Consider the following 25,896-nt stretch of genomic DNA (forward strand, 5'->3'; position numbering starts at 1 on the left):
CTTGTACAGTATCTACTTTACACGAGTGTAAATTACACTAAACTATAATTGATGTATCATCATTTAAATAATCATAGAAGTTTGTATCATACAGTTACTGTGTATTTAAATCGATAATGTGGCTGTTGTTGATTGGTGTACATTATGGAACTTGTGAAAACGAGACTTGCACATGTCTATATTATAGTGCTGGTTTTTATGTTGACCAAGGCAAAGAAATTTTTCCCTTTAACGAATGGCATCATGAACAATAAGCTTGGTGCCTTGATATTCTTTTGACATAAATTTTCAGGCAACATCATGAGGATTTTACACTCAATTTTGATTGAGTTTGACGAATCTGTCTGGCAATTATAGGTAATAACTACAACAACAAACGAGTCAGGGGAATACCAACCATTAAACAAACCAACTTTAAAGCACATGATAGTGATCACACTACTCAGCTCATGTTTGGATTTAAGTTTGAAAAATAATTTTATGAATTTTAATATGCAATGACAAAAAATCCAATGCACGGAATGAATGAAAAAATTGATAATTCCATAGTAAAAGTACTTTTAGACTCTCTGGACTTTGTGCAAACACCATTTCAAACAGGGTGCATAATATTGTATTTGGATTGCTGTTTGAAATTTCAAACCCATAGTTTAGGGGAAAAAACAAGGTACGACCTTCTGCTCAATCCGTGATTTTTAATTATTCAAATGGAAATCTAAACACACTAAAGCTAGCAAGCTTTCATAAAAAAAAAAAAAAAAAGTTCGCAAGCTAGCGATCCAAAATACTATTTAAGCTGAAAGCATTGCTTAAGCTGAATGTTAAACACTTTATTTTATCAATTTCAGATGCTCTAATACTTCAAACCATGATCTGCTCAGTTTTCTTGCAGAAAGTTTACAAGCTATGTAAAGTGATGTAAATAGTTTTCTCATAAATTTCAAATTGCATGCCTTTCACTTTCCATTTCAAACAAGAACCATATCTCATTCACCCTATTCTGATATTCAAAAGGGTCATTGTATTGTGCCACAGTGTAAACAGAAGCATGGCCAGCTTTCTGGTTTTTGTCAATGGCACCAGACCATTTTGTGCCTTCAATACTAGCTCGCAACACAGCGGCTTCCACCGCAACATTTGAATCGTTTACGTGTCCACCAAACTGCCTTGCTGCCACATACATATTGTTCCATCTTTGGACATGGAGACCCTTTGCAGGAGGAGGGTTTGCTTGGTTCAATTTTGGCACAAAGAAGCTGACAACAAATGAGGATTTACAAAAGGGTCCATCACTAGGTGAAACTTCTGTGATCACAGGCGCTGTCATCTCAATTTTTTGCTTGTAGTTGTTCTTGCCTTGGATATAATCAAATAGACTGCATGTCCAAACAACCAAAGGGGGTACTCAAGCTCAGTTAAATCTTTGGATAGAATAACCCAACACCAGAAGCACTTGTTGAAAACTTTTTGCTATGTAGATGATCAACTAAGGAACTTAGTTTACTGAATAAAAATAAACCATCCATAGTTAAATGTTTTTCTTACAAAATAATTATGTGACAAGTTTTATTTGAGAATGAAATATGGCTCAGGCTAAACTTTTCCAAACATACATATATAATTCAAGGCAAATGCTAACAAGTGCCCTTAGGACATTGGTTAGGTTAAGGAACTAAAAGGAGAGATTTTTATTAGGATGTGCAAAATTACTCTACTCATGAATTTTTTTACGCGCTCCTATGATCTCTGCTATAAATATTTTCTCTTTTTAACTCCTAAACCCGTACTCTAAGGACACTGGTTAACTAATGCATTTATTATAACATACAGGGCAAGGACACTGGTTAACAAATGCATTTATTATAACATACAGGGCAAGACATGAGCTTTTATAAGGAGAAAACTTATACATTTCTTAAGATATTTTTTATGCTATTTTTAATTACAATCGGAGTCGCATCTCAACAATCTGACATAATAAACATTTGCATAAAATGTAAACATAGATGAAACTCTAATTTTGATTAAAGTATTACAAAAACAAATTTGTCTTTTTATAACTGGTGAATGTCTATTGCCACTCCTATTCAAATAATTTTAATTTAAATACCCTTCTTTTTCTGTGATACTCCATCTAATAATTTAAGGAAAAATTATGAAATTCAATTAAATAAGAGTGGTAATAGACATGCTGAGGTGACAATACATACTAATGATAATGATGATGATGAACAAAAAAGAGACCCAGTACCTGAGAGTGTTACTGACTTACTGTTACACTATTACTGAACTTGAAAAGAAAATAACTCAGAAATTCATGTAAAAAATTGCTAAAATGAAAGAAACTTATTACCTCCTGAAGCCAGTTCTTGTAGCTTCAACCAGAGAAATGTCTTGAATGGGAGAAGTTGACATCCACACAGTTGAATTATTATTATAGCGTCGGATTTCATAGCCATCACCCACTTCAATCACATCATGGGTGGGGCACTCAATGCGCTTGCATGTTGGAGGAATTGTTCTTCTCCCACCATTTTGGTGGCTATGTGATGACTTTACACCCAAGAGTGAAACTGAGAGAAGGAGACTCCAGAGGAATGAGAACTTGAGTGTGATCATAGTACTAGCAGCAGCCATGGCTAGAGTAGCTGAATGTTTGTTGAAGATGCAACGTGTTGAAATTATTGTTACTGTTTCGTCATGTGGCTAGAAAACAACAACGTTTGATGTTCACACATTTACTATGTTTCTTCTGGTACCTTCTTTTGTATATTCTTTTTTAATGAGAGCTATTAAATTGTAGATTTGGCAGTAAATAAAAATAAAAGTGGTTTAATGAAAAAAATTAATAATTAATATTGTAATGTGTTTATGATTTATTATGAATATATATTAATGTATTGCTTATTTTACCTTCTAAAACAAATTGACCACTTTAAAGAATTTGGATCATAGCTTTGGTTTATTTTTTTGAAAAACATTTGCATGAAATTCATCTAATACTAAAAGAAAGGTGTGTTTAAAGAATGTGATGATAATTTTTCTCTTGTTTATAGGACCTTTATTGTGACATTTCGAAGAACAAAAAGTATTTGCATGAATTGATTTTCTTTTTTGTTCGTGCTTTCTTTTATATTTGAATTAATAAAATTACATATTAGAAGGGTGTTGCTATGCGGACCATACCGATACTAATTGGGTAATATAAGTCTCATACAGACTGTCGAATCCGTAACTGACCCAAATGATTTTTTTTATTTTTTGTTTAAAAATATGTTTTACAAATTAATTTAAAAATAATAGTTTACGAAGGAATCAAACATGTATCTCTTATATTAATAGGTCAATTATATTATATAATAATTAATATCGTTATGTGTAATATTAATTTTTTTAATGAATATTTAATGCACATATAAATTTAGATAATAAATTTTATGATAATTAATTTTGATCTAATAATTAATTTGTTTATGTATATAAATTGTAAATAAAAATTATAGGTTTATTAACATAAATCTACTAATGTATTTTTTGACTTTATTATAATTAATTTTGATTTAATAATGTATTTTTTTTACGTATATAAATTTTAAATAAAAATTATAGGTTTCATAAAAATTCATATATGTAGACATATTAATTATTAGATCAAAATTAATTGTCACAATTTATTATCTAAATTTACATGCGCATTAAATATACATTAGAAATTTTAGTATTATATATAACGACACTAATTATTTTATAATATAATTGATCTATTAACTCAATTGATTAGAGCGTCGTGTTATTAACACAAAAGTCACAAGAATCCTTACGGATTGACTAATCCGTAAGCCTTATACGGATTGACCAATCTGTATGAGATTGCTTACATATTACCTGATTCGTATCAGTTTTACGAAAGAGTAGAATGAAAATGGCACAAGTTATGCTGGGTGTACCAACAATTTTCATGGTGCGTAGCAACACCCATATTAGAATTGCAAAGACCCAAGGTGTCAAAGTTTATCAGGAGTTACTATTCTCACCTAAGTTTTGCTATTTTCACCATTCAAGTGTGTTTTAAATTTTTTTCCCCAAAATGCCCTTTCAACATAAATACATTAGTTGTACAAATGTACAATAGAAATATATTTCTATTGTAATACAGGAAGTGCATTCAAATTTCAAAACAAAAATACATTTTCACTACAAAATATATGATAGAAACATATTTCTACTTTGATTGTTGTACGTAGTCTCCTATACTACAACAAAAATACATTTATGTTGTATATTTTGTATGCTCATTGTGATGCCCAAAATTGTGAGAGGGCTCATGACACGATGAAAAGGAGGGGGAATATGAGGGTGCACTTACAATTCTTGATGGAGATTTATCTCTGCTTTAATTTTTATCCTAGACCCAAAAAGTTTGTTCTTTGTTTTGTATTTCTTTTTGGTACAAACTTTTTTTTTTAATCTAGTATTGAAAAGGACAAATTATTTTCTCTTTTTGTTCCTTCACTTAACCAGACCATCTATCCCCTCTATGTCAACTTTTTCTTTTTTGTTTATGGTCTAAAACATAGGAATATCAAAATAAGTATGTTTCTCTTTCGAAAGACAGAACTAAAGGTAATAAGAAGAGAAAAGGATGGGTTTCGGTGCACTTCTGTTTTCTTGTACTACAACAGAAATGTGATTTTGTGTAGGAGGATAAGTGTAGGGAAGGAAAGAGGGATATTGATGCCTCCTAAAAAAGAGTTAGGGGTGCAAATAACAATTTAGGGTGTGGAATAAAAATCTCCAAGTTTATGTTGTTTATGAAATGAAACTTATTCGGCCATTAATATTCTTACTCTTGTTTTCTCTATTCCAATACCTTTTTATTTTGAAAAAAAATACCTTTTATAAAAACACGTTTTTTGCAAAAAAAATTTTGTATTATTTTTTGGTATATGAAACAGAAACTAGTTTCTACTGTGAATTCATACTCACGAAAATGTATTTTCGTTAATGGTATTTTTGTAAAAATAAAATAAAAATTCTTACCTTCATTCCTTATTAATATCTCTAATCTAAAATATAAGGAAAAAAAAGTCTATAATGGAATAAAATATAAATAATTTTAACTTACCCTCTCCTATTTAATGATATTATTTCTAAAATATCTTTCATTTAATTAAAGTTTTTATTTTAAATAACATTCTCTTTTTTGTCCTATGCAATTAAATTTAAAGGATACTTTAGAAAATGTATTTTTTTATTGAACCTATAAAATTTAAATGATGCTAACTAATTTTCTTAATTATAAACATGGATCAGTTTTTTCTTCTTGTTATATTTCAGTTTAGATGGAGTATAAGGTCCAAATTAAAAGTTGACTTAATCCTTTTTATAAAGTCCAGTCTAAAATGTCTCTTGTATTAATTATTTTTTTAAAAATATTTTTCATTAAAGTCAATTATAGAATAATGTAGAAGTGAGAAAAACACAATCCATTAATGTTTGTTAGTTTTGTTAAGAGATCATTTTTGAAAAAAATATTTAGGTCAAATTGAATGTTCTTTACTAAATTAATCAAATTCTTTAATTTTGATAATTTAGTTAATTGGAACTTATAATAAAGACTAGATGTAGTAAAAAAGTTAGAGTATGAGAATAGAAAAAAAGGGTGTGAAAATAACAATGGCCAACTTATTCCTACAAAAGGGGCTTTAAGGAATTTAGTAGGCTTGGTATTGGTTGGTTCCATCAGTATGCTAATGAAAGGGTGCATGAATTTTATAGCAAAAGTACATTTATTCATTCATTGTAGAGAATAACTACCTGGTTGGATATGTATTACGTAGTACAAGATCACTTTCAGTCTCAGATAGGCTAGGACAGATCAGGGAATCTAATAGAAATTTTCAAGTTTCAAGTTTGATAATATTTGAAGATTTGATCAGGTGTTATGTTACCATCTGTTGGTGCTAACTGTTACATGACATCTATGTAATTTTTCATAGCTTTTCATGAAGGGGAATCAAAGAGTCGGTTCAGTGTTGCTTTCCCATTTTGCAGGTCTAGCAAGGAATAATGTGAAGTAGCTAAAGATGAGACATGTCATGCCTTTTGTACTCAATGTGATAAAGAAAAAAAAAAGCTAGTCAAAGCTTATGTGCTCAAGTACTCTACAAATCTCAATTCAGAAAGATATTGTAAGGTTGAGAATATCTACACTGGTGAGTGGTGAGGTGAGGATTGAATGAATACCAGCAAAAGGGGTTCATGTTAATTAGTGCAAGCACAGGAAAAGCAAGGTGGTTTTTTTGGATAATGTTAAACATGATTCAATAGTGAGGGTAGTTATTCTTAAATAAAATTATTCTCTTCAACCTTCATGTTCATTATTCTCGGTTAGTTAGATGAGATTATCCTAATCATTGGGCTTGTAAAATACTTCTTGACTGAAAATAGAGATTCTGTTGATGGTAGCAATTTGAGCTTTGCTGTCTGGTCTAGAATAGATACTTATACCTATATCCCTTGATTCAAAATGTTTAATTGTGTCGATGTTCTTCGGGGCGAAGAAACGGTGCTGAAATGCCCAATATCTTTTGGTATAATTTAAATATATACATTATATTGTAGATTTACAATAAAAAAAATTAAATTATGATATAAAGTTATTTCTAAAACTATTGAAATGTGATTTTAAGATAAAAATAAAAGAGAGACTAAATTAAAAGGCATAAGCAATTAAGTAGATCATATATATATATATATATATGGTAGAGAAAATATTATAAACTCATATGAAATATATGATTTTATTATGATAATAAAATCCAAGTGAAGGTATGTGTCTCTCATCGACTATGTATTTAGTATTATAGAAGAAGAAAGTAAATTTAAAAAGATAAAACTATAAAATTAGTATCAATTTATTATCTTTTAGTTATAACTTTTTACATTCATCTAAAAAAGATTATTTATGGGACAATACCTATTTTAAAAATCTTGTGGGAGCAATTACCCCATAGTCCCTAACCTAGATCTGGGCATATGATGATGATGATAGTTTGAGATGATTGAGAATTTTTTTGGTTAGTTGTGAGAATAGAGTGTAAAATATGCATCTAAATGAGAGAATATTGATAATGTCTAATTAAGAGAGTGAGTAGAATGGGAGTATCACTCTCCAATGTGTACTTAAATTTATAATTTAAGGGTAGATTTAAAATTTTATTTATAAGTAAATTTGTTTTTATTTTTATATTTTTAAGTGTGTTAGATTTTGGTATATAAAAAATTGGTGTGACCTTGAGATATTTTACAAGTTTTGGTCATTTAAGTTAAGTATGAGATAAATTCTTGATTCGAGACTTAATTAATTTCATTTAATTTTTTTGTCTCCTTTCAAAGATGTGTTATACAAGAATTAAACTCAAATTCTCTCCTAGCAAATGATGCTAAGGTTATGTTAGACAAACATTTAAGCTAGTTTGTAACTTTTTTTATTAGCTATTTTTTTCTATTTGATAAATAAGTTTTTTTAGTACTTTCTTAAAGTTTTTAAAACTCTAGCTTTTAACTTTTAATTTTTTATTTCATTTTTATCCTTAATATTTATCAGATTTATTTTTTTAATATTTTCTATATAAGTAAGATTTTTTCATATTTTTTTCGCTTCTTCCAATTCCAATTGCAACGTATTTTTACTATTTTTTTTTACTTTTTTTACATAAGAGTTTTTATTTTTACCTTTTTATTTTTTTTATTCTTTTGGATATTTTCATATTGTGTTATTTATTTTAATCATTGTATTATTTACAATATTTATTTAGATATTTCAGCTTATACTTAAGATATTGATATTGCTATATGATAGGATTATTTTATTTTATCGATAAAAAGTATATATTTTGGTATTTGTAATTTTAGTTTTTAATTAATTTTATCAATAAAAGTATAATTTATATTAAAATATCACATCAGCATGTTCATTTTTATTAATTTATATTTTTTAGTTATTTCAACAAATAATATTATCAAATATTTATAATTTAATAAATTAATTTTTCAACTTTTAACTAACATATGTAAGCTTTCATTTAGCTAATAACTTTTTAATTTTGAACTAGATATTCGACTTCCCGCTAATTTTTAAATTAGTGAAACATAACCCAACCCAAGTAACTAAAACACATTCATTGGAGGTTAGATTTTGATATATGGTCAAGCAAATGAAAATTAAGATTATTTTTATAATATGAGGTCAGAACGGTCTTTCCACTCTTAACATGTTAGCTGTGCACTTTTCTCCATAATTAGAACTCTCAATTATTGAGAAGGAAGGAGGAGAAGATCTTTTTGCTGGACATGTAGAGGTACCTACATTTCTACGTAGCATTCTCAATCTCCATTCTTAGAAAAATCTCTTCAAGACGTACATTTGCAGTTTATTATAGTTTTCTTTAGGAATATTATAGGTTTTTTTATTTTTTATTTTATTTTTGTGAGTTCTAAAATTCCAGTATAGAGAAACAATTATTTGGCAGTGTTCGAAAAGTGCAGCATAGATGCAATTAATATTACAATTGATATGAAAATAATTTATATTAAATTTGAAACCCTTGAAAATAATTTTAGAAAATACCTAAATTTTATTGAGATTGGAGAGTTTTTCTTAAATGCTGATGTGAGATAGAATTGGATCTAATGTGCTTGTGGGACATTTATAGTCGATAAGTTTTGGCACGTTGGAGATCCTGACATCTTGATTTTTCAAAGTGACGAAAATGAAATTAGATAATTAAATATATTTTTTGTGGTTTGAATTAATGAGATTTTTCTTGTTCCTTTTTAAAAACTCTGCGTGAAGCATGGCCAAGGGCCTATGGTACTACATATTTTTCAGCTAGTAGTGTCCACTATTAATGGTATTTTAGCTTGTTTGTGCTGCTGCCATGAAAGTAAAAGTTTTTATTATTATTATGTACTACTAGATCTTTGGATTTTGTTGATATTCATGATTTGTTAAGAATCCTAACTAGATTTGGTTGTTTTTGTACCTTCCATTGGAACCCTATTTTGGGTCTACAATGGTGTTGAGCGTGAAACAAATGCAAAAGGAGATCAATCTTAGAGGTTTTGGCAGTGTCGTGCCGACATGCGTAACTCCCGCGTGAACCAAATGCACAGTCAGTCTGACCTAAATTTGATTTCACAAGTCTCTTTTCTTTTTGGCACCAATTGTCAATTTACATTTAGAGTGGGTATGGATAAGGAAATTTAAAATTTTGATAAATTTTAAATTTTAAGAATTTTAAATATTTTAATTAAAATTATTTTATTTTCAAAAATTTATGTTTGGATAAAAAAATTTAAAATTGTGAGGGTGAAAAAAAATAAAGATAAAGAAAAGAGAAAATATGATTGGTGTACTTTCAAAGAGAAGAACACTTATGTGGTATAGGAAGTCACAGGAAAACGGAGACACGACGATGTATCCCACCACACCCAATCACAAGTATTCAGTCAACGGCGCAAAGCATGACCCAAGTCCTCTAGCGCGAGATGGATAATGACGGCTACTCCTCTTACTAGCAAATATAGTTCTATGTGTCTCTCTGCCCACACTCATCAATGCTCTCCAGTCACGAGTTCGAGAACTAGATTTTAGAATAGAAGAGAGAATGAAGATTATGAAGGAAATACGCTAACATTTTATAATGAAATTAAAATTTCACACTTTTAGTTATTTAAAATTATATTTTAAAATTCCAAAAATTTATATTCTTCATAAAAAAAACATCCAAACAATAAATTTTAGATTACAAAAATTTAAATTCTCAGATAAATTATTTTTTTAATCAAAATTATCCATCCAAACATACTCTTTTGGACTAAAATTTACAAACTTTAATCAAAATTTAAGTTTACAAAAGTAACTTAAATCTTATTTTAACAAAATTGAGTTCTTAGACGAAACTTTTTTTTTTTTTTTTTACGAACGTACCTCTCAGAATAATTAAACATATCACCAAAACTGAGTTTGAAGCCCCCAAACGAAAAACTAAACATAGTCATATTTGACAAAATTCAGTCGTTCATAAGTTTTATACGAAAATCAATTCATATTAAATAGCATTTTGCATAGTTTCCCTACAGGATTAATATTGAAGCAAATTGATTTGAAATTAATTTGATACTTAATTTGGTAATTTATTCATTAAACTTGATTCATCAATCAAATTAGATGGACTTGAGAAAATTGATTTAATTAAATAAATGAATTGAACTTTGAGATACATCCTATTTGGTTCATGTTACACGTTGCTTCAAGTTAAAAAAATAATTTTCATTTCAATTATCTTCATGTTTGTAATTATTGTTACTTTAAAGACCTATAACTAATTATAAAAAATTATGTGCTTAATTTTGTAAGAAGATCAATTTAGTACATCCCCTTATTTGATTTTAATGTGAAACATGAATTAAACTCATCTTTTTAATTTTTTTTTCCTTTTAGCTAGTTTTGTAGAATACAAAAATATTTTATCAAACATAAATTTAACACATAATAGTATACTAATAAATCTATGACAAATGCAGTGTAGGTTTATAATAAATTCTTAATTTCTGATGTTTAATATTGTGAAAAAAATAACTCATGTATAATATTATTGTGTTTTGCTTTTTAAAAAACTATTACTTATACAACTGATTCGCTTACCATCTTCTTAACATATACTAAAACGAAGTTAACTTCTGTACAAATATGAATGATTAATTTGCTTAATTAATTAAATATATTGTTCAACTAAACTATTAAAATTTGTATAATATACAATAAGATTTAGATGCAAGCATATATAAAAACAGTATTTCTGTATTTGAGTCAATTCTTTTGAAAGCCGATAGTATACTTATAGATTGATTGCCAACTTTCAAAGCTTATTCACAATCAGACTTTTCTATAAATATATATATTTTTTTAAACAAACCTGATCACACGAGTTGGCATCTAATAGTTTACAATATATTACACACCTATCTTGATTATGCATATGATTGTATATTAATTGATTGATTTTCTGGAAATCTCTTCCACTCCAAATCGAAATTCAGCTCTCAATATGTAAAACTCTAGCTCATGGTCGGTAGTGGAGAATGGACTTAACTTGGATATATAAACATCTTGATGTTAAGCCTACTAAGACCTTCTATTACAAGTTACTAATGGTTTTGACCTATATATACTACAGTATAATAGGCACAAAATAATTATTTGATCATCCTAGGAATATCCCTTCTCCACATAGAGAGACTATTATTAACCTTCTCTTTTCTTTAAAAAAAAAATCCAAATTATTAATTAGTAGCATCCCAAAATATGAAAAAAAAATGTTCTAACTTCTAACAACATAATCATCCATTGACTTAATGAAATTATAGTCTTTATACTCTGGCACATTCTTCTTCTTAATGTTGAAATTAAATTTAAAATTAGCTTGTTGATGATAACGATGACTGTTAATGATTGACTGAATTTATATCATGAATGAACATATTCATGATTTGATATAGTTAATGTTGTCATTAGAAACAGAGGAGCACTTGACACAGTTATTTTATCATTAGCTATAATGGCTAGATTAAAAAATTTATGGTCATGAGTCAAAACTCAAAAGTACTTTTCAGTTTTATAGCACATAATGTGGTGTGGGACTAATTTATCTTGGACACCTTATCCTTATACATTAATCTGCTGTAGATAATGCTGATTGCCAATATCCCCATGGACGAATTAGGCAGAGCCATACCTAATCAAAATTTGATTAATCAACACAAAACCATGATGCTATAAGCTTATAAATTATACACATCTTATGCTAACAAGAGGCCTACCATTCAACTTGTGAGGCAGGAATGCATACATTATCCAGATTTCAATTTTAACATGACCTGATCCTTTTCATGGATGACTAACCAACCCACTAGTGCACCTTTTTTTGTTTATCATTTCCACAACCCAATTATATGATCATGAGAATTTTCTTTTAAAAAAAAAAATCTCTAGGAGATAGTAATACTAATCATAAACTTCTTAGTTTGGCATGCCATTAGTTTGTTTGATGAGGATCAGAGAAACTGTCAAGTCATGTCAAAAATGAGATATTGGCATGACTATTGATGTTGAGGAGCCACTTTATGTTAAGGGTCATGCTGAAACCACAAGTCTAATTATTATGATGAATACTCATGTATCTATATATATAGTAGCGTCTTCATCCAAGTTTGTAATAATAATGATGGATCCGTTTAGAGCATTACAGGTTCCTAATTAATTAATATTAATCATCTTTCAATAATGCTTGCTGTTGTGACTGTGTGATTGAGACCCTATCCGCTAATAGCTACGTTTTGACAATTGGAAATCATAATTAAGCATGCCAATGAAATCTTTAAATATATATATGCTGCATTTTTCTGATAGATCTTGTCTATGATACCTGCAGGACCGGCAGTGTCATAATTCACGAGCCCTGATCTATACAATAGCCTCTTAAAATACAAAAGCCTCACATGCGTTGTTTAGCCTACACAAGTTGACACCTTCCTTGTCAATATTATGGGAGTGAAAATAAGAAAATTTAAATTAGAATGGGTTGAAAATATCATCATACAAGCAATTGCATTAGGTCTTTTGTGCTATAATTATACCTTAGAAAAATTTGTAAATTCAAGATACAATCTCAAATTCTCAATTTTATTATTAAGAATTCAAGAAGTTAGTTGAGTGAAATAAGACATTATTTTTCGCATTAAAAGATTTTATGTTTGAACCTCCACTCATTTTTTAGGTGAGATAAATATAGATTCTTCATTAAATGTTCTTTGAATATAGAAGTTTTTCTTGTCTTGGACTTGAATGATATTCTTCTCCCTTAAAATTTTCTGCACAAAAAAAAAAATCATGATAAAGATAAAACTTAAGGATGAGAACGAATTCAGATTAACATTCTTTTCATCAGCCCAATTTTTCAAAAGTAAATTTTGAAAATTTGACCTTTTATTTGCAATTTGCTTCCCTCCGTACAAATATTCCTACCAACCTTGCACACATGAATATTGAAAAGAAAAAAAAAAAAGAAAAGAAAAAATTTCATGGTATTGATGCCTACAAGTGGTTTAAATAAATAATGGATGAAAATGAGACAAAGGGTACTCCTTTTCATCATCATCAATATCCACAAGAAAAAGTTACAATTAATTAAATGCGAATATATGTATAAAGTAAACAAATATAATGTTGTATATTTACGCCTAAAATTTATTGAGTTACATTTATGATATGCTTCAGATAAATTAAGGATTAATACACTTTTACTAGTTGAGTTTATTTTGAAAAATTTATACTAATTAAAAAATATGAAGATAAAGAAATTATAAAAGCAATATTTTTATTTTAAAAGTACGTACGTAGTCACGCTCATGGTCACTGAAAACCAATTTGTTTTTCCTTTTCAAAAATTTAGGTACAAGGTACAATTCCAAATATAGGTTTTTATATGGACACTGTTGATCACTCAAAACATCGCATGCATATGGGGCCATGGAAAGACATGAGTGGAGGGCATGGACACCGAAAATGATGACAAAGATTGAAGGAAATAAAGAAGGAAGTCACGAAGAAGAAGAATAATATGCTTCTATAGCACTGTTGCTATTTCAAGCAGCAGACTGAGTTGACGTTCAAAATTTATTAATTAGAGACATTTTACGTTGTCTTATAAGTGCGTGTTCAAATATTATTTGACACACACACAACACACACACACATATATATATATATATATATATATATATATATATATATATATATGGTATTTTTAAAATATTTTATTTTATTTTGATTCTTATAATTTAAATATACATGTTTCTGTTAAAAAAAAAATTATCTCAAAAGTTTAAACTACTCCAAAGCTTAAATTATTTTTCAAAGACATATATATAATTTTACCTTGCATTTTTAATAGCTTTTACTAACAACTTAATGAGATGAAATTCATTTTTTATTTATCAAAATTAAGAATAGGAATAGCAAGGATAAAATTATGAATCACTTAATCATACAAATTTTCTTATGTATGAATAAACAAATTGTCTTAAAAAATTAAAAATAAAAGTGTAAGAATATTTTTTTTTTCACACCTCTTTTTGCATTTGTTTTTTTTCATTTTCTTTCTATTTTTATCTTTTCTTTCTTTTTGCTCCATAATTTATAATATTTTGATTTTTATCTTCCTAATTTTCTCTATCTTTTACGTATTTTACAATCTTTAACAGAATATAAGATACAGCATAATTTTCATGTACTGTTCATACAAATTTTTTCCACATTTTCAACTTATTAAAACTCATTGTATGTATGACTTTAAAATTAATTCAATAAAAATAATAAATTTAACATATATAACAATTTATAATTATTTTGAATATTCGATATGCATCTCTATATATATTAAATATTCAAAGAGATGATTTTATCCTCTATAATTATCTTATTTGGTTCCATCAAGATTATTCTATGTAAAAAATACATATAATTTGCATTAAAAGTAGAAGAATGAGAAAATAGGACATGCATTCACAAAGAATCTAAGAAGTTTTTTTAATAGTCATTCAATCGCAAATATATATGTTTAGAAAAGTTTTTTTTTAAAGAATTTCAACTATTTTCCTAAAATATAAACCTATTTAGTAATTATTATAAAATGTAATTCATAGGATTGTGCATTGTAGTGTAAAATTTTTATTATATTTATATGTGGAAAAATAATTTATTTAATAAATAATTTATAATATTTAATTTTTTCCGTAAATAAAATTATTTTTAACTAACAAAAATCACACACCATAAATAAAATTATTCTCTAAATTAATAAATTAAGAAATACAGGTGATATATAACTCAGAAACAAAAATTATTATAAAAAGATACTACAACTGAATAACTACAAAAATTATTACATTATTCGTTCATCAGCTATACACTATTCTCGCGTACTGAAATTCTGAAAAGTATCTAAATGGTTTCATGTAATATTATATTTTGAACACGTGTTAAAGCATGATTCAAGATATTTATGATGCATTAATTATGCCTAAAGAAGTAAACTGACCCAATTAATGGTGTGATGGAACGAATCATTGGCACAGTAGTTTTGAACAGTGAGACACGTGGGAGATTTTGTGCGTGTGACACTGGTGGAAGACTCAAACGTGGCGTACGTGTCATTTGAAGAGTGGTAGTGCACACGTGTTCGTAAAAGCCATGGTTCGGTCACGAGAGAGACACGGAAAAACAATGGCTGACTGGTCGGGTGTGGTGAGTGAGTGAGTCTGAGTGACGGCACGCCGCCATGGATGCCACTAATTGATGTGATGCCATGACAAAAACAATGGAAAAAAATGAAAAAATGTTGTGTTTTTAGATATTACTTGTTTATTTATAATCTTGATCCATCTTTACATGAAAAGAATTTAATTTAAGTTTAATTATATACATTTTATCATTTGGGTATTTTTATTTTGTAAGTTTTATTATCTCCTAAATTTTTCTTTTGAGTTTTATCATTTAAATTTTTTCTTTTTTCTTTTGCATTTTATCGAGTGATGTATCACTAAAATAATTAAAGAAAAACGAAAATAACATTATTTTTTTTATCAGTTTTTGTGGAACGATGTCATTTTCTTTTTATCAATATAATGATAAAATAGGTAAAAATTAAAATTTTAGTAGTAAAATTTGCTAAAAGAAATAAAAATGGGGGTGATCAATGCGTGAAAGTTACAAATTTGAATGATAATATTTGTAGAAAAAAATAATTAAGTGAAAAAATTTGTAAAATGATGATACTTAGGTGGTAATTGGTAAAATATACAATTCAATTTTAATTTATAAGAAATGAATTAACAATGCTGAATTATATATCATGCAAAAATTGATTGAAATTATGAACTAAAGTGATATTCAACAGATAAGTTTAGAGGTAGACTACAATGAGACTTGATTTTGCTTTCAGATACTAATGTGATGCTACTTTACATTGTAGAAGAATAAGATGGTATTTTACCCTAACTTGTAAGGATTTAAGATCAATAATGAAACTCATTTATTAAAAAATTTAAAATAGTTGGATTGAATATAAGGGTTGTTTAAATTGTAAAAATAAACAAATAACGTGTAATAATGGAATTTAATATATATATATATATTATATATATATATAAAAGAGAAATATTAGTTGAACATGCTTAATTAGGTCTAAAACTCAATCCATGACATGCGATACGTTGAATATGTTATGCAATTTACAAGATTATTGTGAGAATTGTGCATGGAATATATACTTTATTCTTATAATGTTTTATTACAATTTGAATCAAGCTTTTAATCATTAACAAATCTCCATTGTTGACTACATCAGACGTCATCCACTAGTGTTGAAGCAAAAGCAAAAGGGGTATATATTCTATCGTCTATGAAGCATTCTAATTGATAAATAACCTTAAAGTTGAAAAAAAAAAAACATATATAGTACATAGACTATATATTGTAACCCCCCATTTTGTATTGACAAATGCCCCCGTAATCCTTTAGCATATTATGAAGCAACAATTCTCTCAAAATGTCCAAGCCTATATCAGCCAATCTTGAAGCATAGGTTAAATTTTTATACTCGAACCACGTAAACTCTTTGTATAAGCTTTCTTTTCCTTTCATAAGTGAAGATAATGGTACTATTTTCTCACTCAATGGTGGACCTCCAAAGTAAATCATTGAGAGTCTAGACTTAAATCCATTTGTCAAAACTCTGTGTTTCACACTTCGAAACCTTCCATTGGTCATAACCTATGTTGATGCATCGAAAAAACAAAGTCAAAATGAAAAGGCATGCAATGAAAAATATTATAGTACTAATAAATAACAATGATATATATATAGCCTCTTTTGAATAAAACATTATTCTATAGTGACATAACGTGGAAAACAAAACTTTTTGCTCTTGCTTTTCAATTTTCATTTTGAATCTTTTTCATGATAAAAGGAGGGAGATGAATGACCCAGTGGAAATGTAACAATTAACAAGTCAACTAAATTTTTGCACAAACACATTTTCAAAAGGTACTTAAAAGAAGAGTTTGTATTTATTCTTCTTCTTTTTTTACTTATCCAAAGAAATAAGAAAGTCATAAAGGAAATGATTTTTTTTCATTTAACTTTTCAGTATGAACCAATTGTATGCTTTGTGTTGTACCTGAAGAGAATCACCAACATTTATGAAGAAAGATTTGTGATCAGGTGGGACTGAAATCCAGTTTCCATCTCTAAGAAAAATCTGAAGGCCTGAAGTATTGTTGGACCTAAGTAGAGAAATGATTTGTGGGTCCGTGTGTTCTCCAAACCCTATCATGTTTTGACCATTCACAAGTTCAGGGCAAGCAGGTAGTGATTCACCCTAAAAACAGAGTCACTCTCTTTATCCATAAGAAGCTTGCTAAACACATTTTTTTGTTGTATCTTCAATCCTTCTGCCATCAGCTCAAGAATCTCACATGCCATTTTCCTCACAGAAGACATGTAACTGTTCAACAAACACCTGCAAAATAGCAACAAGGAGGAAAAAAAATAATCATTTTTTTCTTATCATAGCTTTGTTAATTTTATTTATATGATGTATAAGTTAGTTTAGATTGGTTCTGTTTTTGTCTATTTTGAAATGGTACCTAAATTTCTCAGCGTTTTTGCATAAACAGAGAAGTTGTGTTCTTGATTGGTGTTGAGAAGAAGGTACTCAACCAACCAACATCCCCATTGTGTCCAATTTTCTTGCTACCATACCCATATGGTTGGGAGGGCCTACTTTTTCCTTCTCATTGAGTGGCATAGAGAAGAACTTGAAGGCTTCAGATTCCAATGGATATAGTTTCCATGGGAACACCATGGTTGATGACTTTGAAGAATCCAAATTCCTCACAAGCCTTCACTATGAGGGTCTTTGCATCTGGTTTGGAGAGGTCCACTACGGGAATTGTTGAGGAGAATGCCGTTGGCATGTAGTTCTTGATGTAGGAGTATTGTTCTGTTGTTGCCTTGGACAGCAACACCATTTTTCTTGCTGCTTTCTGTTTGGGGAGTTAAGAAGTGGAGTGAATGGAAGAAGAGGTACGTGAGAGAGGAATAGAGAGGTTAAAGGGCTTTTGGAGATCAATGAATAAGTATAAGAGAAAAAAACTTAATGAGGCTCTGAGCAAGGATGCTTGTGATAATAGCGGTTGAGTTCTTGGGTATTTATAGCCAAAAATTGGTGGGGGCATTGAAAAAGAAAGAGTGAAGAAAGCAAGATGATTCAATGTCTAATAGGAGATCTAGTGTGGGCCCTATATCAGGCACAGTTACTCTTTGACATTTGCTTCATCGTTCTACTAAAAAATTGAAGGCTTTACAGAAAATGATAACATACAGTAGGATGAGCTCCTGTTGGTTTAAGTGTTAAAACAAAGCATGGATGTGAAACATTACTGAAGGGGGAAGAACATAAGGAGAATGAATATTCTTTATTAATTATTAATGTATCAAAGTAGATAGCATATGATATCAAGAATTGTGAAGGATATGCTAATTGGTATGGCATACATTTCATTTATACACTGGTGTAGGTATATGCAGGGGAAACTAGCCACATAGTGAATATGGCACATTTATTAGAATGAGTGTCTCTGAAACATGCAGGGAAATTATTCCTGTCATCATCTGGTTCTGGTCTATTTCTGCTTTTCTGTAGGAGTTATGTTAATTTCCTTTGGACTTTTTGGTTTTCTGGTTTGGTTGCCTTGTATTTTTGGGTTTGGATATATTTTTTTCATCGATTGGGGGAATCAAGGATAGGTATCAAAGTATAGAATGATTCACACATTTTATTCTATCAACTTAAATAGACTCATTCAGTTGTTCGGTACTCTTTGTACCCTATTAAAATATATCTTTTCTTTAGCTCATTAATAAAAAGTAGGTTTCTGCCGAAGGAAACTAAAATAAATATGGCACTCACGAGGGATACTCTGAAAAAAATTATTTGAGGGTCCGAAGTATGTGTATTTAACATTATGAAAAACTTCTCAATGGTGGACCTCCAAAGTAAATCATTGAGAGTCTAGACTTAAATCCATTTGTCAAAACTCTGTGTTTCACACTTCGAAACCTTCCATTGGTCATAACCTATGTTGATGCATCGAAAAACAAAGTCAAAATGAAAAGGCATGCAATGAAAATATTATAGTACTAATAAATAACAATGATATATATATAGCCTCTTTTGAATAAAACATTATTCTATAGTGACATAACGTGGAAAACAAAACTTTTTGCTCTTGCTTTTCAATTTTCATTTTGAATCTTTTTTCATGATAAAAGGAGGGAGATGAATGACCCAGTGGAAATGTAACAATTAACAAGTCAACTAAAATTTTTGCACAAACACATTTTCAAAAGGGTACTTAAAAAGAAGAGTTTGTATTTATTCTTCTTTCTTTTTTTACTTATCCAAAGAAATAAGAAAGTCATAAAGGAAATGATTTTTTTCATTTAACTTTTCAGTATGAACCAATTGTATGCTTTGTGTTGTACCTGAAGAGAATCACCAACATTTATGAAGAAAGATTGTGATCAGGTGGGACTGAAATCCAGTTTCCATCTCTAAGAAAATCTGAAGGCTGAAGTATTGTTGGACCTAAGTAGAGAAATGATTTGTGGGTCCGTGTGTTCTCCAAACCCTATCATGTTTTGACCATTCACAGTTCAGGGCAAGCAGGGTAGTGATTCACCCTAAAACAGAGTCACTCTCTTTATCCATAAGAAGCTTGCTAAACACATTTTTTTGTTGTATCTTCAATCCTTCTGCCATCAGCTCAAGAATCTCACATGCCATTTTCCTCACAGAAGACATGTAACTGTTCAACAAACACCTGCAAAATAGCAACAAGGAGGAAAAAAAATAATCATTTTTTCTTTCATAGCTTTGTTAATTTATTTATATGATGTATAAGTTAGTTTAGATTGGTTCTGTTTTGTTCTATTTTGAAATGGTACCTAAATTTCTCAGCGTTTTTGCCATAAAAGAGAAGTTGTGTTCTTGATTGGTGTGAGAAGAAGGTACTCAACCCAACCAACATCCCCATTGTGTCCAATTTTCTTGCTACCATACCCATATGGTTTGGGAGGGCCTACTTTTTCCTTCTCATTGAGTGGCATAGAGAAGAACTTGAAGGCTTCAGATTCCAATTGGGATATAGTTCCATGGGAACACCATGGTGATGACTTTGAAGAATCCAAATTCCTCACAAGCCTTCACTATGAGGGTCTTTGCATCTGGTTTGGAAGGTCCACTACGGGAATTGTTGAGGAGAATGCCGTTGGCATGTAGTTCTTGATGTAGGAGTATTGTTCTGTTGTTGCCTTGGACAGCAACACCATTTTTCTTGCTGCTTTCTGTTTTGGGGAGTTAAGAAGTGGAGTGAATGGAAGGAAGAGGGTACGTGAGAGAGGAATAGAGAGGTTTAAAGGGCTTTTGGAGAGTCAATGAATAAGTATAAGAGAAAAAACTTAATGAGGCTCTGAGCAAGGATGCTTGTGATAATAGCGGTTGAGTTCTTGGGTATTTATAGCCAAAATTGGTGGGGGCATTGAAAAAGAAAGAGTGAAGAAAGCAAGATGATTCAATGTCTAATAGGAGATCTATGTGTGGGCCCTATATCAGGCACAGTTACTCTTTGACATTTGCTTCATCGTTCTACTAAAAAAATTGAAGGCTTTACAGAAAATGATAACATACAGTAGGATGAGCTCCTGTTGGTTTAAGTGTTAAAACAAAGCATGGGATGTGAAACATTACTGGAAGGGGGAAGAACATAAGGAGAATGAATATTCTTTATTAATTATTAATGTATCAAAGTAGATAGCATATGATATCAAGAATTGTGAAGGATATGCTAATTGGTATGGGCATACATTTCATTTATACACTGGTGTAGGTATATGCAGGGGAAACTAGCCACATAGTGAATATGGCACATTTATTTAGAATGAGTGTCTCTGAAACATGCAGGGAAATTATTCCTGTCATCATCTGGTTCTGTCTATTTTCTGCTTTTCTGTAGGAGTTATGTTAATTTCCTTTGGACTTTTTGGTTTTCTGGTTTGGTTGCCTTGTATTTTTGGGTTTGGATATATTTTTTTTCATCGATTGGGGGAATCAAGGATAGGTATCAAAGTATAGAATGATTCACACATTTTATTCTATCAACTTAAATAGACTCATTCAGTTGTTCGGTTACTCTTTGTACCCTATTAAAATATATCTTTTCTTTAGCTCATTAATAAAAAGTAGGTTTCTGCCGAAGGAAACTAAAATAAATATGGCACTCACGAGGATACTCTGAAAAAAATTATTTGAGGGTCCGAAGTATGTGTATTTAACATTATGAAAAACTTGGCCTATACTTAGATCAGAACTTGTGAGTTGCATTGATACCACGATATTATGTTCATGGAGCTAACTGACACCAAACATAAGAAAATGTGTTTGACACACCACAAACAAATTCTGAGTTGTCATCTTACTTTTTTGTACTATATTGGTCCATTTGCATTTTAAGGTAAGAGTAAGAATTAGTAAAGAGAATCATTTTGCACAAAGTTAGTCCTACATGATTTGTCTTACTACTTATTTAGAGAGAGAGAAAACTACTAATTTTTTTTTCTTTTTGTAAACATAAAATCGTCATCAATAAGATAGGTACATGTATACTTCATGTTTTAAATGCTTGTCTTCTGTCCATTAAAAACATACATATAACATTTTAAAATAATTCGTAACTTAAAATACTTGTATTATCATTGTGTATACTTTTAAATTGATTGTTTTAAACCTTCACTATTTAGGTTAAAAGTTTCTCTTAATCCTGAATCTCAATTGCTTATAATATAAATGAACTACTTTAAAATGTGCATTAGTAAACTAAATTAAAATATATTTTTTTTAAATGTAATTTTATCTCTTAATATACTCTTTCCTAAACAAGTTACATGTTATTCTTAAAATTTTGCATAATTATGCGCCCATAGTTTTATATAGTTCTTTCACATGATTATGATGTCATTTTTGAAATTATGCGCCGATAGAATGTTCTATATTCACAGAAAAGAAGAAACATCTTTTAACACTTCTAGATCTGTCTATTTTGAAGGTGTCACACCTATATAAAATGACAATAATTTGAAAAAAAATTATGATGCTATATATAGAAGTATATATACTTTGTATTATTACTATTTTAAATATTTTTACTTGACATGCACTTCTTTTTTAGTTTTCTTTTACAAACTTCTTTTTTAGTTTTTATACAAAGGATAATATATTAATATACTCTCCTTTTTCTTATATTTTATATAATGCGATCGATGATTGTAATCACGTCAATGAGTAATCAATACGTGTCAGATGTGGCTCTTTTGCAACTAGGAAATAAAAATTAGCGTTGGTTTGCTTACATGATCATTTCTGCCAATTAAGGGGGAGTTTTAAAAGAGTTTACATGGACTTAATTTACATAAAAATATCGAAATGATTTATGGGTTTTTATAATTTTTAATTTATTATATTAAACTCCTTTAAAAAAAAGGTTTATATTAATCTTAAATTTAGTATTTATTTCATATGTTACATATAATATTAGATTAAGCACTTTACAACTAGATCAAAAGTTATAACTATTAATAAGGATAAAATTTTATTTTTTTAAAAGGATTCTCAAAGTCACGCGTAGCTCAAAGATTGAGTTCATTGGTGGTATGTTAAGCCCATCAAAATCATGGGAGATACCGGATGTTAAGGAAGATTTTGTGTGGAAATATATATAAATAGACTTAAATAATCTTTTAATTCCTATAAAATAGGTATTTTAATTTTAATTTAATTCTTTTATTTTTTATTTTAGTTCTTTAAATATTTAATTTTTTTAAATATCTACTGTCAATCGAATTGGTAGTTCATTGACTTAATATGTTATCAAGTAGTTTGATAGGATAGTCATGTGTAATTTTTTTTATAAATTATTTTTAAATGTTATTTTTGTTCTTATATATATAAGAAAAAAATATATAAGGGAGTGTATTAGATTAGAATTTTAAAAAAATCTTGTGAATTTTAAAAGATTTTGTGAAAATGTAATGATTTTTAAGATTTTTTTGTTATGATTTAGACTTTGTAGTTCAAATTTTAATGGATTTATAAAATATGAATTCATAAGATTTACAAAGAGTGGATTTACAAGATTTGAAAAATCCTTAATCAAAATTAAAGACTCTATAAAAAAATTGATAATCTCTAACTTCTTCTTACACTCATCAAAATCCAACAAACCTTTAATATTCTTAATTTTTTTCATGAAAAATAAATAAGTGAATTATATGACCCTTTTTGCATCCTACTTGATTCAACTTTTGAACACAGTAAATCTTAATTAATTGAAAATTGAAACTAATAAATTAGCTTTACATTATTGTAAGTTTTTTTTTTCCACAATAAATGATTGTTTTCTTAAAGAAAATTAAAGCAAAATATAATACTAGTTATCAAAACAAAAATCAGTACCCACAAAGTAATGAGGGAAGACACGCTCCAGGTGCACCATGAGGAATAAAAGGTTCCCAATTGAGTCTCGACTTTGCACAATAACCATTTCCATGAACCTGTTTTAATAGATGAGATGAGTTCCAGATAACTCGATCAATCATTATTAAAAATGATATTGTTTCTCATCAATCAAATCTTTTAACGCGTTGTATGCCAGAAAATATATCTAAGTTTGCGGATCTTTCTAGTGTTGAAGCAAATCCTCATTTGAGTATATAGCTAAGAATGATTGTATTTCTATTAGTAATAAAAAGTTGAATAAGTTACAAAAAGTATCATAAAAAACCCCAGATACAAAAAGATAGAGCCCCATGAGCCAAAATGTCAACATGCCCGTAATACATAACAAATGATTGTGTTTGTATTTTAATGATGAAAAGTTGTTACTTATAGGCAAAAGAAAGGAGAAGCAGCTTGAGCCTGTACATGACAAGGATAACATGTGGTTATTGAATATTATCAAGGTATTAAAGGTTATGAAGTGTTGTACATGAATGTCTATATTGCCTTCAAGAAAGAGAGAAAAAATTATGAGCAATGAGAAAAAGAAAAAAAAAAAAAGAATCCAAGAAAGTCTCAAGGTTTTTTGTGACATTGTTTGATGTATATTTTTTGATTAAAAAATCACATGAAATCCATACCAAAAAAAGAATTCGTTGAAATCTTTATATTTTTTAATACTAAGAGATTTTTTTAAGTTATAAAAAATCTTAATTGAATAACATTGAATTTTATTGTATTCCTTAAAAAATTCTAATAATCCTAATTAAATACCATAAGACTTGTTTATGTTATTTAAAAATTTTGATTGAATATGTCAAGACTTTTTTTTTTTTATAAAACAAATATATTTTAAAATCCTAATCCAGTACACCCCTAGTTCATATAAAAGTAGTTAAGTTAGCTAACTTTAACTAATAATATCATAAATTTAAATTTTATTACAAAACTACTCATTGAATTAAAAGATTTAAGTGGTGGTTACATTTAATGACATTACTCATTAACTAATCTAATATGATAAATTTAAATTTTATTTCAAAATTAGCCATTGAATTAAAAGATTTAAGTGATGATTGCATTTAATGACATTACTCATTAACTAATCTAATATCATAAATTTAAATTTTATTTCAAAACTATCCATTGAATTAAAAAATTAAAAAATAATAAGGATTCATAAACGCAATTGATAAAAAAAAAATACATGTGATTATCGTTGATCATAACAGGCCAATGGGTAATCATCATTATATATTATTATGTTATCATTTAATGTTACTTGAACGTAGAAACTAAACCAATTTTTAAAAAAATGTTTAAATGATTAAAATAAAAAACTTTAAAAAGCTAAAAAAAAAACACCTACTTTACAGGGAAAAAAAATTATTTATACCATATAAATTTAATTGGAGATCTTGTATGAAGATTCTTCATAAGTTGTTTTTTTTTAATGAAAATTTGGATTATTACTTTTATTTTTTTTTCTGCAAAGAAAATGGCTGCGTGGTGGTTATATGTAATGATAATTGTCTCGATTTGATCTTTGACTAACCAATATCGATGGTCGTGGCAACCACCACATAAAGGAGCCAAGTGAGCACTTCTTGTGCTTCCACTTAGTCAATTAATAAACTTTTTGGCTTATAAAAAAAATAACTACATAAAAGAATTCATTAATTTATCACTTTGGTGTTAATTAGACTCGTTTTCACCAGTATACTTCTTGTGTAGTAAATATTAAACTATTAATATAAATATAAAAAGTCTATGTTAGCATTAGTAAATAATTTTTAGTCTAGAAAATTATATATATATATATATATATATATATATATATATATATATATATATATATATATATATCATTTTTTATTATAACCGATCTATTATTAGGTGTAAATTTACAATGCTGCTAACAATTTTATTATTATTACTTTTAATTTTCACCATTGAATATTCATTACAAAATTGGATTTATTAGTGCTTTATTATTTGATTATCCTTCATTATTATGGAATTTTAAAATTAATTTTCTAGTGTTATTATTGTAAGCTTATACCATAACAAAATAGATTATAATTTCAAATATTGTATATGAAGACAACTTAAAAAAGACAATTCACCTTTTAATGCCTTTCTCTCACAACATTAGTCG

General features: G+C 28.4%; 1 protein-coding gene and 2 pseudogenes across 1 annotated transcript; all 3 read right to left on the reverse strand.

Annotated features, from left to right (window-relative positions):
* Positions 1 to 809: 809 nt before the first annotated feature.
* Positions 810 to 2,740, reverse strand: LOC100814754 (heme-binding protein 2). The gene is made up of 2 exons (XM_003546714.2): positions 2,354 to 2,740; positions 810 to 1,376 (listed from the first exon to the last, which is right to left on the reverse strand). Exons 1-2 carry the CDS (start codon positions 2,635 to 2,637, stop codon positions 941 to 943), a joined length of 720 nt encoding a protein of 239 aa, XP_003546762.1. The 5' UTR covers positions 2,638 to 2,740; the 3' UTR covers positions 810 to 940.
* A 13,636-nt stretch (positions 2,741 to 16,376) lies between these two features.
* LOC121173512 (gibberellin 2-beta-dioxygenase 1-like) lies at positions 16,377 to 18,216 on the reverse strand (annotated as a pseudogene).
* A 1,326-nt stretch (positions 18,217 to 19,542) lies between these two features.
* Positions 19,543 to 20,993, reverse strand: LOC121173513 (gibberellin 2-beta-dioxygenase 1-like; annotated as a pseudogene).
* Between the last annotated feature and the right edge of the window lie 4,903 nt (positions 20,994 to 25,896).

Source organism: Glycine max, chromosome 15, assembly GCF_000004515.6.
Source record: "Glycine max cultivar Williams 82 chromosome 15, Glycine_max_v4.0, whole genome shotgun sequence".
NCBI classification, from domain to species: Eukaryota; Viridiplantae; Streptophyta; class Magnoliopsida; order Fabales; family Fabaceae; genus Glycine; species Glycine max.

Coding starts and splice junctions, on each gene's coding strand:
- LOC100814754 (XM_003546714.2), bottom strand. CDS start 2,637: ATGGCTGCTGCTAGTACTATGATCACACTCAAGTTCTCATTCCTCTGG. Junction 1,377..2,353: donor ACAAGAACTGGCTTCAGGAG/GTAATAAGTTTC, acceptor TTGGACATGCAG/TCTATTTGATTATATCCAAG.